Raw genomic sequence first — 15,212 nt, 5'->3', positions numbered from 1 at the left:
CTGAATTATGCGCCAACATTTTGGTATTTGTGAAAAGTCTTAAATTAAACCCTGAGGTAAAAGTAGAAGCCCTGGAGCTATGAGCTGCACACGGCTCTGATACAAGGATGTGTTAGAGATCTACAGCCGTGGCCAAACGTTTTGAGAATGACACAAATACACATTTTCACAAAGTCGGCCGTCTCAGTTTTGATGGTGGCAATGTGCATATACTGCAGCATGTTATGAAGAGTGATTAGATGAATAGCAATTTATTTCAACATCCCTCTTTGCTATGAAAATGAACTTAATCCTGAAAAGGTTCAATTGTTGTGAAGAAGGCTTCAGGGCGCTCAAGAAAGTCCAGCAAGCACCAGGACCGTCTCCTAGTTGATCAGGAGCAGGACCGGAGCACCAGCAGAGCACTGTTTGATCAGGAATAGCAGCCGGTGTGAGAGCATCTGCACACAGTGAGGAGAAGACTTTGGAGGATGGCCTAGTTTCAAGAAGGGGAGCAACGAAGCCCCTTCTCTCCAGGAAAAACACCAGGGACAGATATTCTGCAAAAGGTACAGGGATTGGACAGCTGAGGACTGGGGTAAGGCCATTTGATCTGAATCCCATTTCATCCCATGTGGGAAGTGCAAAAAAAAAGCTTGTCCGGAGAACTAAAGTTAACGCTACCATCACTCCTGTCATTCCAACAGTAAAGCATCCTGAAACCATTCATGGGGTTGCCACTGTATTTAAAACTATTTGGCATTGCAGAGACAAAGTAGCAGGAAATCACTCTTAAAGTTTAGTATTAGTCAAAGACCACATTACTGACGTCTGAAACAGGTTACCTGTGCTTCAGTTTGATCTTTAAGCTAGACATGATAGTGAGATATAAAGGACAATTTCAACCTGATTTTTCAAAAATAACCCATGCATTTTTTCATTTAAAGGTGGGGTAGGGTAAGTTTGAGAAACCCGCTCGAGATCGCCAGAATTTGAAAATACACAACCGGAGAAAATTTGCCACTTCCTCACAGAGCCCCTCCTCCAACACACACGAACGCGCACATGACCAATGAGGGCACGAGATAAGTTTGTGCCCCGATGGAAGGCTGACAGGCAGGTAGGCCATCCAATCCGTTTAGCCGGGCCGGCTCAGATGATTGGTTGTACTTTTTACAGTATTACGGCTTCTACAGATGACATTTTTTTATGGATTTTTTGTCAAAGCACTTCAGATATTCTTTGCTATCGGGATGTTAAGAGCATTCCATGGAATATAACAAAAAGTGTATCTCGAGCCGGTTTCTGAAACTTACCTACCCCCCCTTAAAACCAAGCCCTCAGAATGTGCTGTGTCTGGAAGTATTTTATCATTTTTAATGTTATGTATTAACTTTTTGAACTAAGCATTGGATGCTTGTTGCACCACAAGTGTTGTGCAACGTATTCATCACAAACTCCAAATGTCCTTCACATGTGTAAATACAAGAATATCAATAAAGGGATTCTCAAATGGTTCCGTGTAAGATGTTTATTTCAACAATTGTTCTGGAGAGAAACCTTTCAGCTGAACAGTTTGTAAGAAATCCTTCACAGAGAACTCAGACTGTACTCATATAGCACTTTGTCCAGTCGCTACGTCCTCCTTCACCGTCTTCCTGCTGCCTTCAACGCACCGCACCTGAGAATACAAAGAAACTACATTTAGTGAAATTCAAACACTTGTTCTGAGGTCATTATTTAAGATCTGATCTCAGTCCCATATCCGCGAGTTTCATCCAACAGTCCTCTTGTTTTAAATTCATCATAGATCAGGAATGTATGAAATGATGCAGACACATCTCCTTACATACCTCACAGCAGGAACATGGAGCCTCTGCATCCCAAGGACATCGGATTAGATCTCATGGGCAGATTGATGCCTGCAGGAAGAGAACAGCATTAAAAGAACTGTGGCTGCGCAGTAAGCATTTCTACATGATGAGGTGAGGATCTGTTGGACAGTTGAGTGGCTGCTGATGGCATCAGAGGCCAGAACAGTCAAAGACCGACCTTTTATCTGGCATGCACTTGGAGAACCCTAGAGCTACAGACAAGCCCCGGTCCTTAGGATAGCATGCTGCGAATAGCTCATTTTATACAAGATATTTTAAATTACCTTGAAGTGAGACAGCCTCATGAAGTCACGGCAGCATCAGGATCAGTGCCTCGTGCTCAGCCACCATGGTCGCCTTAAGAAAGATACAAAAACTGAGTTTAAATGAAACCCCTTTTATTTAAAGTGGCTTAGTTGTTAGCAAAAGTGGCTCAGTTATCTAAGTTGTCTCAATCAGATCTAATCAGTGAGGGCAAGTTTGTCATCACAGCCAGAAATAATCAATATTTAAGGTGTAGTTTAAAAACATACCTGCAGGTGATTTAGTCATCTTCTTATTCCTCTCTGAGTCAGCGTTATGCAACACCTGAAGAAAGAGAGACAGCCGTTAGAGCAGCAATGCATTAACTTTGATTTCGACTGAAGGGTCCTTCCCTTAGTGTGGCTCAGTTATCTAAGTTGTCTCAATCAGATCTAATCAGTGAGGGCAAGTTTGTCATCACAGCCACTTTTTATAGTTGAAATATAACTCAGATGTTCTACCTCAGACGGTGGGGGTGCATTGGGGGAGGGATCACTCTGGAGGAGACCTTAGCCCTCTCAGGTCACCCTGCTCGGTTCCTGCCCTGCCATCACTGTAGCCACTTTATTCCCCAGCAGGGAGGAGGGGGTGCCCCAGTACATGAACAGGGCATGGGAGATCAGATGAGCTCCAACCTGAAGAAGAAAAGGGCATTGGGCTCAATGACCAACAGAGCTTTGGGGGAGGTACCATGAGGAATGGAATACTCAGGAGGACCATCAGGACCGGAAGTATCAACACAGAGATTCAGGGGATTGACAGATTTGGTAAAAACATCATTGGTCCCAGAGTAATGTATATACAGTGAACACATTGCACTTTAACTCACCACTTCTCAGAGTAAAGCTGGGGCCACCTTGCAGAGCAGGAGTCGATATTCATATAACTCAGAAAGTATCTGCATTTCACTTCTTAATGTTTCACAGACCTGCAGAAAGATGGAGCACAGCAATTAGCACAGAAGACATTTTAAACACATAAAGCTTATGATTTAGTCCCAAATGTCCTTCCCCTTAATGTTGCTGGAACAGTTAATATTTAAACTGATCAGCGACCGTCGGTGGAAGTCTTCTTCTCGGCATCCAGTTGACCGCTCTAAGCTACAGTAGAGCCTGAACGGCTTCGATAGGAGCCTGGTGTATACTATTCAGTCTAGACAGATAAAAACATACTTGCTTTCTGTGCAGACATCCATGGTTGCAGAGCCCAAGTGGTGGAGCTCCTATTTTGGGTGGTTAACTCCATCTACGGCTAAATACCGGCACGAGACCGATAATCGACAAGCCCCTTAAGGGAAAGTTGAAGACCTGGAGAAGAGAGTTTTTTTAATGTATTGACAGATGAGAAAGTCAGTGCATGCTCTGTGCTGCAAAGGGTAATAATCAGAATACTATAAATAAAATAGGTACGAAACGAGGTTTAAGCTAATTTAATTATTTCAAACGGTAAAGCATATTTTGTCAAGAGGACACAATGGACCATCTCCATAAATGTAATTAATTTCAAGCCAGTGTGTTGAATTACCGCAGAAAATCAAAATGGAGAAAGCATATGAAATAAAAGTTACATTGACACGTGGTTCACATGCGTTAGCGTTAAGCTAACCTTAGATATTATACGCTAGCATCATCATCATATCTTCAGGTGTTTAATTACAAAATAAGGGAGCGCAATGTCTGGTAAAACAAATCTACATTAACATGCAAGTATAGCTAACTGAACCACGTGATAAGTCAGTGAGCTACACAAAATGTTAGCGTCAGCTCGTTGGTTTCAGCACATGTCAGACAGAAATTATGATAAAATACTTATTTTCAGTTCACTATAATCTAAAGGTAGCAAATACACACTTCTATGACATTAAATAAGAATATATTTAGCTTACTGGAGTAGTGAGTTGAAATTCTTCCTCCTGTTAGGAAGGCTTGAAGCGGAAAGAGAATGTAGGGAGGGTCCAGTGCGTTTATATAAGCTGGAGCCCGAGCAGCAGGACGCTGATTGGTCCATGCAGATCACATGGACCAAGCATCAGCACGCTGATTGGTCAATTTAGCTCACATGGGCCCTGCTGCATGATGGGATGAGTTTTTTTACAAGCATTTGAGCGGTAAATTTTCTTTCTTTTCTCATTTATTTACACATTAGAACCTGATTAAAACCAACACAAATAACTATTTTAACATTTCGCCGAACATGTATTTGTTTTACAATGATAAGAAAGTGAATATATAATGAATATAGAACAAAATATACGCTAAAGTCGAGTTGTAGTGAGCAGGTCGCTGATTGGTTCATACAGGTCACATGGACCCCGCTGCATGATGGGATATGTGTTTTTATAAGCATTTTGAGCGGAACCCTTGCCGTTCTTTGGATTTATTGTCAATTTGTCAAACAGTAATAACCACATAAAGAGAGGTTTTAATGATATATTAAGCATATTTCTGCCTCACGAAGAAGAAGGAAGTAAAGATAGAAATAAACCCCACATCCGGTTATATCCTCTTCAGAACCACGGACAGCTCTTGTTGTTTTCAGATCACAGTGCAGTGTCATTCTCTAAATAGACAGTTGCGAAATATGACATGGTTATGATGAATATTCATGGTTTGTTTTTAAATATAATTATAATCAGCTGGACTTTAACACAATGTACGCAACGCCTGATTTATAGCGATATGTTGCAAATTTAAATATACCTAATTTAAAACAGCTGGACGTAGTTTTCTGGTTTACCCATATTTCATGCAAATATTTCTCTTTATATCAATGTTATACTAGTTTGTATTTGTTTTTTTTGTTTTTCATACAATATATTTGTTCTGTGTTTATGAATGCACCATTAACACCAAGGCACACACAATTAAGAATTCTTTGTTATGACTAAATAACAGCTTTACATGCGTCTGGGACAACCTGAATTATATTTTCTCACAGTTTAAAATCGCATTAGAGATGTTCTCTTTTATAACCCAGTACAATTGAGGGCTGCATGAGGTTTCTAGTGGTGCTGTAGGTAAACCTGTCACATGATTGCTGCGTCTCTTCCTGGGCAGCAGAGCAGCTTCATGTAAACACGCCGCGCGCACAGGGCTTTGTTTCACACACACATCACACACACATCCCCCCGTATTATAGTCATGCCATGGATATTTTGTGGCAATACCAATTCAGGATAATTTTACTCGGAGATTCCACGGTTGGGAAATCGTCGTTGCTGAAACGCTTCTCGGACGGGATCTACAGTGATGTGGCGGATCCCACCGTGGGGGTAGATTTCTATGCCCGATCGCTTGATATCGAGCCCGGGGTGAAAATCAAGCTGCAGCTCTGGGACACGGCTGGACAGGAGCGATTCAGGTACGAACAAACAGAAATACATTTAAATACAATGCATGTAAGGATGATTATGCACCGAGCAGATTTGTCGTTAAATAATGCAGAGGCCTCATTGGTTCGCTGTGGCTGCTATTGTAAGATACACAATTTAATTAAATGACATTATATGCGATTTCCCTCTTTCAGTGTGATGCAATAAAGAGGTAAAAAAGGGTCAGGGGAAGATTAATCATGCCTCGGTCTTATGATAAATAAAAATCGAGTCGTATCATTGCATTTGTTCATGGATGATTGGCAGCCTCCTCACATAGGCCCCATGTTTGATTCCCTGACTCCACAGTTCAGTGCAACCCAAATGCTCAAATCTAGTTGTTTTATTTTGCCTGTTGCTGTTCTGTTTCATGTGTCCTTGCTGTCACGGATAATTTATTTGAAATGATTTCTCAGTGTGCAAAGGCAGCTCCGCTCTTAGATCTGATTTCTCTTTTGAAGGCAAACCTTCAGAGGGAGTTTTCCTTCAGGCTTCACCACACTTTCATTTCTGTCTGTGTGAAGTGTTTGTGCCATTTTTTTAAAACCTCCGTGTGCATAAGCGTGGATTTAAAGGGATCTTTGCGAGACTGGCCTCAAGAGAGGGGGAGGGCAGGTTCCCCAAGGATCCCATGTTTACTGTCTGGGTTGTGGTCAATTGATTAACTTAAATTACATTCAGCTGAAATGAAAACGCTCATGCATTTCCAGGAAGGCAATGTCAATATTTTAAATCCCTGTCTTGGAAAAATCTTTAATTCCTTTATTATTTAATCATTATGCATATGAGGGAGGCAGCTCAGTGTGTCAGTGTTGGTCTTCGGGTCAGGAGGGCATTGGTTCAAAACCCACTGTTCTTTTTGGGTGCGGGGCAAAATATAATGAGATATGCACATTACTTGATGGGTGCTTCGAAGCGACAGGATACAAACAGTAGACAATGCACAATAACTAGAAGTACTTTTCAATGGGGAGACATATATTGAAGAGGAGTGGAAAATCCTATAATCCTGGCAATTGGTCATTTAGATTAACGTATGGTGTAAGTAAGGTGAAAAGGAATAAAGGATTAATCAGAGCTCTAGACGTGGGAAAGAATTGACCTCAGAAAAATACACTGACTTGTGACATGACATGACTCACTTTTAGAATTGTACTTTTGTATTTATTTTGAGACTTCACCAAAGACATCATACTTTGACAAACCCTCAGATTTGACTTGTACTTAACCCTATTGACTTGTGACTTCACATTAAGCTAACTTGACAAATTTGGGACTAGTTGACTTGGGGTGTTTCTCAGTGTCGAGGACGCTTCCTTGGTAGGACAAGTCCCTCCGAGTCAGGTCCTTCAGAAGCGATGCAAGAATCCTTCCTAGCCTCGGAAAACAAAGAATGGTGCGCAATTTCACACAATTTCACGCAATTTCTGCCAAAGATTTGGAAATTGGTCCGTGCGCAAAGCATTGTGGGGATTTTAAGACTGCGGAGGATACACATGTGCAGCCTCGAAATTTCCCGCAACGAAGGACGCCGGCCTCGGTAGAATTCCAAGTATGCTGGACATTGGAGCAGTCCTTCGGCTGGACTCGATGACGTAGTATGCTTGAAATAGTGGCTCTGGAGCAGCCTTCCTCGACATTGAGAAACACCCTTGGATTTATCTCCGGATTAAGTCCTAAATTGGGTTTTTCTTTTATCTCTTAAGACCGTCCGCAGGACAACACACGAACAACTTCTAAAATGCTTGTTTTCTGAATGGAGTTCGGATCGATCAAGTCTAGGAATAATCAAATCAACCCACAGATTAGACTTTTTAAAAAGAACATCAACATTATTCTGCCTACAATTTCTAACATGTCTTCATCTTATGTTCCCACCAGGTCCATCACAACATCGTACTACCGTAACTCTGTTGGCGGGCTACTCGTCTTTGATCTGAGCAACCACAAGACCTTCGAGCACGTGAGGGAGTGGCACAAGGAGGTGAGTGAGCACATCCTGCCGCACCACATGGTCTACATCCTCATCGGCCACAAGAGCGACCTCAGCAAGGACCGCAAGGTGAGCCGGGACGAGGCGGAGCAGCTGGCGGCCGAGATGGGCATCCGCTACGTGGAGACGTCGGCCAAGTGCAATAGCAACGTGGACCGCGCCTTCGAGCTGCTGACCAGAGACATCTACGAGCTGATGAACATGGGCGAGATCGTCACCCCGCGACGGCTGGGACGGGGTGAAGAGCGGCCTCACCGCCAAGGTGCTCTACCCGTCCGATGACGACGACGTACCGGCCGCCGTCGCCGAAAAGGGCTGCCACTGCTGACTGAGAACTGTGTCCAAACACTGCCCCCCCCCCCCCCCTCGTCTCACAGCCATCGAAACCAAGTCACTCAGGCTCAGTGATATCACTTCGTCACCTCGTGCTTCTCTGTGTGGGTTCTTCTTCTGACAACTGGGGGGGTTTTCTAGCCATTGTACATCCCCCAATGTGTATCTAAATCGGCAGGTTGTCTCTGAAGCCATCTGGCGTTACATGAGCTGGGCCTTGTAGGGTTGGGAAAAGAACAGAAAGCATGAAACTTGATCAGATCTTTGGGTTTAGGCTGCATTCACACCAAATTGGGCGTTTTTGACGATGAGAACGGGAGGGTTACTTATTTGGCCACAAATGGACCACAGTTGGCCGACCAATGGTGACATTTAATGCGAAACGCTCCTATTTCCGCAACCGAAACACGCTTCCAACGTTCTCCTTCTGACAACTGGGTTTTTGTCTTGCCAGTGTACATCTCCAAACGTGTGTCTTTTTTAAGCCATGTGGCGTAGCGTGAGCTGAGCTGATGTGGGCCTTGTTGGGTTGCGGAAAGAGTGCCTATGTGAAGAAATATTGGGCGTTTCTGGTGATTTGCATAGTGGCGTTGTTAAAAGGTGAAATGTAATGCCAAACGACTGCTAAGCTATTTACATCTTTTGTCAGGGTTGTACAGCTCTCGGTTGACGCTTAAGTATTTTTTTTGTGACCCTATTTCCGCAACCTAAACGCACTACCAACATTACAATGAATGGGAAAACCAAGCATTGTGCAGCAGTGCCTGATTTGGTGTGAATGCCTTCTTACCCAACATTGCTTTCTACGGCCCTGAAACTAAAGGACTTCTGAGTATACTGACGATACATTTCATAAAGCACTATTGTGGGTTTCTATCTGTCAAAGTTTGTGCAATGCTTTGCCTGCGACTGTTTGTGAAATTGTAAATAATAGTGAAATCTATGGAGGGGAAGGGCCACCATGTTAAATCGATGTGCTCCTCATGCTTCTGTACGTGCACTTACGCCAAACTGACTCAGACCTTTGATCATCCTGTGAATAGATGAGTAATGTTTTTCTAAAGAAAATAAATAGATTATTTCTAGATAAGGTGTATACATAAAGATAGTATTTAGGGTAGCTATAGCATCAACAGGAGCGAGATAGGAAGTGTGTCAGCATCAGTTATCAGACCTTTAATGACTTTATTACGATGTGTTTGAAAGAGAACAAACCAGAGTTGTATAACCTGCAGCTCTCTGTAGTTTAACCTCTAACAGATATTTTGAATGTTCAAAGCTTCATTCACAAAAATAATATTCCATTCGGGTCTGAGCTAATGTCTGGCGCCAACCATAGACTGTATCAAATAGAGAGGCGAAGTCCCTCCACTTCCGGGGACCTCCATGGGACCTTATTTCGGGAAAAAACTGTGTGTGTCTCAACGTGCCCAGACTTGCAGTGATTTTCACCTCTTTTAATACTTTCCGCCTCGTTCTGAAAGAAAGAAGTGAAATGTTTCAACGTGACGGCCGTCTTGGTGTGTGGTGCGAGACGGGAGATGTAGGTCATTGAGCGGTTTCACACAAAAAAAGTGTTACTTCAACATTTTTTGACTTGCAAAATTATCTTTTAAATTGACAAACATCATATGTGTAATTCGTGGCACAATTCAAACGGGATCAAAAGATAATCTTTCTCTCCCCATTGACTTCAATACATACTATTTCCGAAATAAGGTCCCATGGAGCTCCCCCGGAAAGGGAGGGACTTCGCCTCTCTATGGATGCTCTTTAAATCCAGCTGAGTGGATATGTTAAGTTGTTTTGGTTCAAATCAGGAGGAAATTCAAGCTTGAAAGTGTCCACCATGACATGTCAGATTATCATGACAGCATATACTCCAACATCTACATGGAAATGTGTGAAACATGGGTATAACAGTCTCAGACCCTCTACATTTGAGCAGGTTTAGCAGAAAATAGGTCACCTTGTATTATTTTTGACCTTTGCCAATCCTCTTTACCCATCTCACACTCGATGTTATGCTTGATAATATATTTGCAGGGCCATAATCATTCTAAATTATTTAGCCCTTTAAGATTTTGCCAACTTTTCAGTAGTTAGATAAGATCATTGATATGTGTTGGCTCGTCCGTAGCCTAGCATTACGCAGTCAGCCCGGCTCTGAAAACTAAAAAAGCATATAGGAAGTTACGTGTTCATTTGGTATGGTAATTGTTACAGCACGCAAAAGTTGTATTGTTTTTGCTTTTTGCTTGGGTACAAATGAAACTAAGAGATTACGTGTGATATTAAAAAAGCTTTAGTCATGTTTGTTGTTTTTTCACTTCACATGGAGCTAAGCTAGCTGCTAATCTGCTGTTTCCAGTCGTCATGCTGAGCTAGGCTAGTGCCCTTTGGACTCAAGCTTCGATGCATTGATGAGACTCGTATATATCAATCTTCTCACCCAACCCTCTCAAAGAAAGCTAAAAAGTGTGTTCTCCAAAAGGTCAAATATGTCCTTAAAGCGCTCGTGATAATGTGATAGAAGTCATACCTCCATTGATTTTCCGTGATATTCATTAGCTCTAATATAAATCTCCATTTCAAAGCTTCATTTAAAGCTGCTGAAATGCTTTGTTAACTACGTCATGTTGAGTAATCACATAAGCTTTAACATGGAGTATTTGGGATTGATAAACTTGTGACAGTGATAACAGCAGCTGTAAGGAGCCTGGTCAGCTTCTGCAGACGCTCACAATCTGAAAGAGTACCATGGACTACAGTACACTAGATGGGAACTCCCTCACTCCACCAACTCACCTTTGACTAGCATTTCACCCCAAAAACTTGCTCACACACACACACACACACACACACACACACACACACACACACACACACACACACACACACACACACACACACACACACACACACACACACACACACAACACACACACACACACACACACACACACACACACACTGTAAACTGCAAGAAATTATGCATTCTGGAGGTTTTACTTTGCGTTCATGTGACATTGTTTTACTTTGAGTTGAAAAATCCCTTTACTTTTAAACTCCATGCTTCCTGGTGAACCACCATCCTTTATTGCCAGGTTCAAACAACGTATATATTGTGTTGTTTTGACAATCAGATGTTAACATTCTGTGTTCTTGGCGCAGGTGAGGACTTCATCACATCTTGTGTAAACCAGTCTGACTAATACTACTAACTACCTTTCTCCCTTTGTCATCTAAAACAGGGTTTATTGTATTCTATTGTTTGCATTTGTGTGTGCTGTTCGCTAACTGAGCATGATTTGCCATTTCTAAGCACTGCACAGTGTTAAGATAACCAATGGATATCCGTGAGACACCACGAAGGAAGGCTGACTTTATGGGACAGAATAAGCTTATTTCTCATCAACTGTTACACCCAGCAATGAGTTGTTCATTAAAGTAATAATAACAGCATTTGTAATCTAACATACGGTGACCATCCTGTGTAAATGACCATGATAATATAGGAGGCCGAAGTCTGTCCAGATCCAGAGTCTCTGTGATCTTGAAGGTATTGCTCAACATTTTGGGAAATATATCTTTGTGTTATCTTCTCTGATATCACTTTTGTACGTAAAGTACAGAAGTGGAGCCAGCAAGTTTCACCGCTGGATCATTTGCTTTTGAATTAATCTGGTTTATTACAGTGGTATGAACCCAAAATAAACAGATTTCGCTGTTATGGAATTGCCTTAAACGGATAAAAAGTATGCCGAAATAACTACGAAATGATGGTGATTAGTTAAAAAGTCTGAAGTAATGCTTTTTTGCAAGACGACATGCGAACAACTTCTAAAATGCGTGGTTTCTTAATTGAGTTTGGATTGATCCACACATTTGACCTAACAACAGCAGCAAAATAACTTTAAACACATATCTACATACTATGTAACATAATCTCCGAGAAGGAAAACACGTAAGCACATTTCCCATAATGTTGACTTTGTTTTTTTATCTTGTCCGCAGAAATGATCACTGATAGGGCTTTTCGTACAGAGCCCAGTTCAGATCTTCATCCCCATGGTCACATTTCACAGTTTTACTGAATAATGTATTTATTTTATATATGATGTATAAGGGGTTCCGCCTTTTTATTTGACGTGATTTTATTGATTGGTTTAAAAAAATGAATAAATAGATGTACAATGAATAATGTTTGGACTCTGCGTTTTTTGTGTGGGGTTTGGCGCCCTCTGCTGGTGGAAGACTATCATGACCTAGATTGTGAATAGGTATAAATATTAGCAAATAAGCTGTTCTGGTGGTTATCTTGAAACGTGGGCATTTCCCTCAAAACAAAAAGGAGTTGATATTTCTTACTACATACAAATCACACATTGCAAACGCATTGAAGGCTAATTCAGTCAGCTGCCTTGATTCTGTTTGTCTTTTTCATTATATTTGATGTGTTTTACCTACATAAGATTGAGAAGCAGCTGAATTTAGAGAAAACGTCTGTCATTATGGCTTCTAAAATCTCCCAGCATCATTTACAAAAGCTTATGTTCATGTGCTCGTCGATTTCCCCACATTTAGTGAACGCAGCACAAGTGACCAATGAAATGAGAGCTAAGTATTTCATCTAACCCTGCCCATTTGTTACCCAGCATGCTCTTCGGCCGTCAAACTCCACATACAAACAGTCTTAAATTCCATCGATTCATGACTTAAATCTATATATTTCGATCCATACATGTAAATGAAACATGGCTATTGTCGAACAGACTATAAAGCATTTATACGGAATGTGGAAACACACACACACATCCAACACACACTTTGCACCGTGAGTCAGGAGCATGTGTCTACTGGTACGATACTGGGTCGTTTCAGAGAATCGTTAAAAAGGGCTTCTGCCGTGCTTGGCACAGGAGGGGTGGGGATAACCAACCCTTCTGCGGAATCGCTATCAAGAGATTTCGGAAGCACAATTTTTAACCCAGGGGCTGCTGGTGATCACGTGTCCTGGCGCCCCGTCATCTAATGTTGAAAAATAAGAAAGTAGTAGTGATGGCGAGAGGAAGCTTTCCAGCCAATTGGTTCGCAAAAGGGTTCGTCTCATGAGGCTTCATCATGGGCTTCATCTGAACACAAACCCCCCCCCTGCTGGTCAAAGTGTGTAAACCAGGCAGATTGGACATCTCAACAGTGTGCTCTATCTCCGACCGAGTTCCCAACGAGTAAAGCCTTAGAATAACTCTAAACAACGAACATTAAATCATATTTTCATGTTAACAATATTGTATTTATTCCAGTTGAATGATTGTGATTGAAAAGCCTAAGGAGGCTGGTAAACATTGCAAAGAGGGATTTGTATTCCTTAATAATATTCATAAACGTAACCATGTTGTAGCCGGAGACAGGCTAAACCATATCAAAGAATACATTAACTACATTATCTCATTTAGCTGTAGCTTTTATAAACAACAAAAAATACGTATTGTGCAGTCATTGAACCAGGGACCCTGCGGTCATGAGTCAACTGCTTTCCAGCTGAGCCACAGCACACACATTAAATCTTCCTGAAAACACTGACACATATGTATTCCTGTATTTATTCATTTATTTGTTTATGTTTTTATTCCTACATGTATTTATGCTTGCATCCATTTATAGGCTACTTATTGACATGTTCCAACCTCTATGTAAGTGAGGGTCTCTCTTGATTGCATCGTGTCCCCGGGCCCGGGTACAGGAGGGGTAATATGATTCTTAGTATACATCCATGGGTATTATGAGTGTTGTGGTTCAACGGTTCAACCGATCTGAATCGCTTCCTGAAGCAGTCACGTGGTATCGACAGGCAGCGAGGCTTCGTTTGTCATCGATGACGTCACTGGCCCAAAACGATACAAGCCTCGGTACGTGCTTCACAAAAAGCTTCGGGGATTACTCGACACACGCTCCGAAGCCTCGGCGCAATACGTAACATCACGAGAAAGTAGAACGTCTGATTAAATTCACCACGCATTATCTTAAGTGACGTGGGCACTGTTGTAAAACTACATGTACACAACTGTAACTTTCCGCAGGGACAACAATTGATCGAAACGTTAAGTAGTTTTAATTTAAAGCAACATATATAGTAAATCAAATAAGAAGTGGTATTTCTTAACAGAAGCAAAGGTAAACAAATACCACATGCACAGGGCTCCTGCAGGTTTCACCAACTCAAATGTAAGACTTTTTAAGACCACTTTGAATAGAATTTAAGACCTATTTCACGGCAAGAAAGTATGAAGGAAAATTGCTATGAAAGAAGAAATACGTCCCATAATTACTTACCAACTAAATGTATTTATGTTCAACATAAGAACGATGACTGAGCATAACAGTACACAGAACTGTGTTAGACAAAAAGTGTGTGTGTGTGACAAGAGTTATATTCAGAGCTCTGCTGCCTTCATGCTGTTGTATGATTGGTGTTTAGCTACGGTATTTAGCGTCCACAGCACCTCCGCTTTTAGGGTTGACGTCTAGACTGCTGCACTAGCTAACGCTGCATTAGCAAAACAAACGCTAATTTTGTTTGCAAAAGGTGCAGCGGGCTTTAAACACGTTCCCCTCAACTGGTTTCAACCTAGCACTAAATTCGATGTTTTCCAACCAAGTACGGTTGAGCTTACACGTCCTCATATTTATTTTAAAGTAGATTCGAACTTCGAAGATTTCTGACTGCCGCTAGTTGAAGCTTGGTTGGTTGCTAGGTTACTAGCTGGGTGTTCTCCGATAAGGGGCCGGGGGAAACAACGTTAGTGATTACTGGTTCCATGTTGATTTATTTCATACACATTGTTGGGGGGAACTGAAAGGCGTACTAGTTACTTTGCAGCCCGGATATTCCCCCAAAACACATTAGACGCGATCGTAACACAGAAGTACATTTCAAATACGATAATTTTTAAGACCTTCTAAATCATATTTAAGACCTTTCTTATTTTTGTTTTATCATATTTAAGACTTTTTAAGGCCTTCAATTATGATGATCAAATGTAATTCTTTATAAGACCCCGCGGGAACCCTGATTAAGCATGAAGGATATCAAAATGAAATAAGGTAATGATAATATACATGCCAGGGGCCAACACCAATAAATGCATTGTTGAATTAATTATAATTTAAGGGGAAAAAAGTCACATTTGAGTTCAGGCTCACATAAGCCCTTTTTGTTTTCATCTTATCTTTAAACAAAACAATACATTTTCCAGTAAACAGATAATATTTTCCAGAATGAACGCAACAGAAATCATGCCACAGTATTAATGCTTTTCCAGAACAGATGGACAGTGTGGGAGTCACACAAGGACTC

General features: G+C 41.4%; 1 protein-coding gene, 1 long non-coding RNA gene and 4 other non-coding genes across 7 annotated transcripts; 2 read left to right on the top strand and 4 right to left on the bottom strand.

The window, feature by feature from the left end:
• Positions 1 to 1,495: 1,495 nt before the first annotated feature.
• Positions 1,496 to 4,124, bottom strand: LOC117455012 (uncharacterized). Of its 2 annotated transcripts, none has more exons than XR_004553049.1 (8): positions 4,042 to 4,124; positions 3,329 to 3,463; positions 2,986 to 3,084; positions 2,618 to 2,791; positions 2,387 to 2,441; positions 2,138 to 2,210; positions 1,833 to 1,901; positions 1,496 to 1,660 (listed from the first exon to the last, which is right to left on the bottom strand). It is a non-coding gene; the product is annotated as an uncharacterized lncRNA (long non-coding RNA). The 2 variants fall into 2 exon arrangements; XR_011644104.1 differs by having other exon boundaries at positions 3,333 to 3,463.
• LOC117455664 (small nucleolar RNA SNORD99) lies at positions 1,725 to 1,795 on the bottom strand. The gene has a single exon (XR_004553110.1). It is a non-coding gene; the product is annotated as a small nucleolar RNA SNORD99 (small nucleolar RNA).
• On the bottom strand, positions 1,971 to 2,101 carry LOC117455709 (small nucleolar RNA SNORA44). Its single transcript, XR_004553152.1, has one exon. It is a non-coding gene; the product is annotated as a small nucleolar RNA SNORA44 (small nucleolar RNA).
• On the bottom strand, positions 3,156 to 3,293 carry LOC117455678 (small nucleolar RNA SNORA16B/SNORA16A family). The gene has a single exon (XR_004553123.1). It is a non-coding gene; the product is annotated as a small nucleolar RNA SNORA16B/SNORA16A family (small nucleolar RNA).
• A 1,066-nt stretch (positions 4,125 to 5,190) lies between the features above and the next one.
• Positions 5,191 to 10,756, top strand: rab42a (RAB42, member RAS oncogene family a). Its single transcript, XM_034094702.2, is given in 3 exon segments — positions 5,191 to 5,516; positions 7,408 to 7,738; positions 7,740 to 10,756. Coding segments are annotated over 3 exon segments (654 nt in total). The 5' UTR covers positions 5,191 to 5,301; the 3' UTR covers positions 7,848 to 10,756.
• Positions 10,757 to 12,745: 1,989 nt separating this feature from the next.
• LOC117455718 (U11 spliceosomal RNA) lies at positions 12,746 to 12,879 on the top strand. The gene has a single exon (XR_004553160.1). It is a non-coding gene; the product is annotated as a U11 spliceosomal RNA (small nuclear RNA).
• Positions 12,880 to 15,212: the final 2,333 nt, after the last annotated feature.

This window comes from Pseudochaenichthys georgianus, chromosome 11 (assembly GCF_902827115.2).
Source record: "Pseudochaenichthys georgianus chromosome 11, fPseGeo1.2, whole genome shotgun sequence".
Lineage (NCBI taxonomy): Eukaryota > Metazoa > Chordata > Actinopteri > Perciformes > Channichthyidae > Pseudochaenichthys > Pseudochaenichthys georgianus.
The sequence above is the reverse complement of the archived record's forward strand: the minus strand, read 5'-3'. Positions and strand labels throughout refer to the sequence as shown.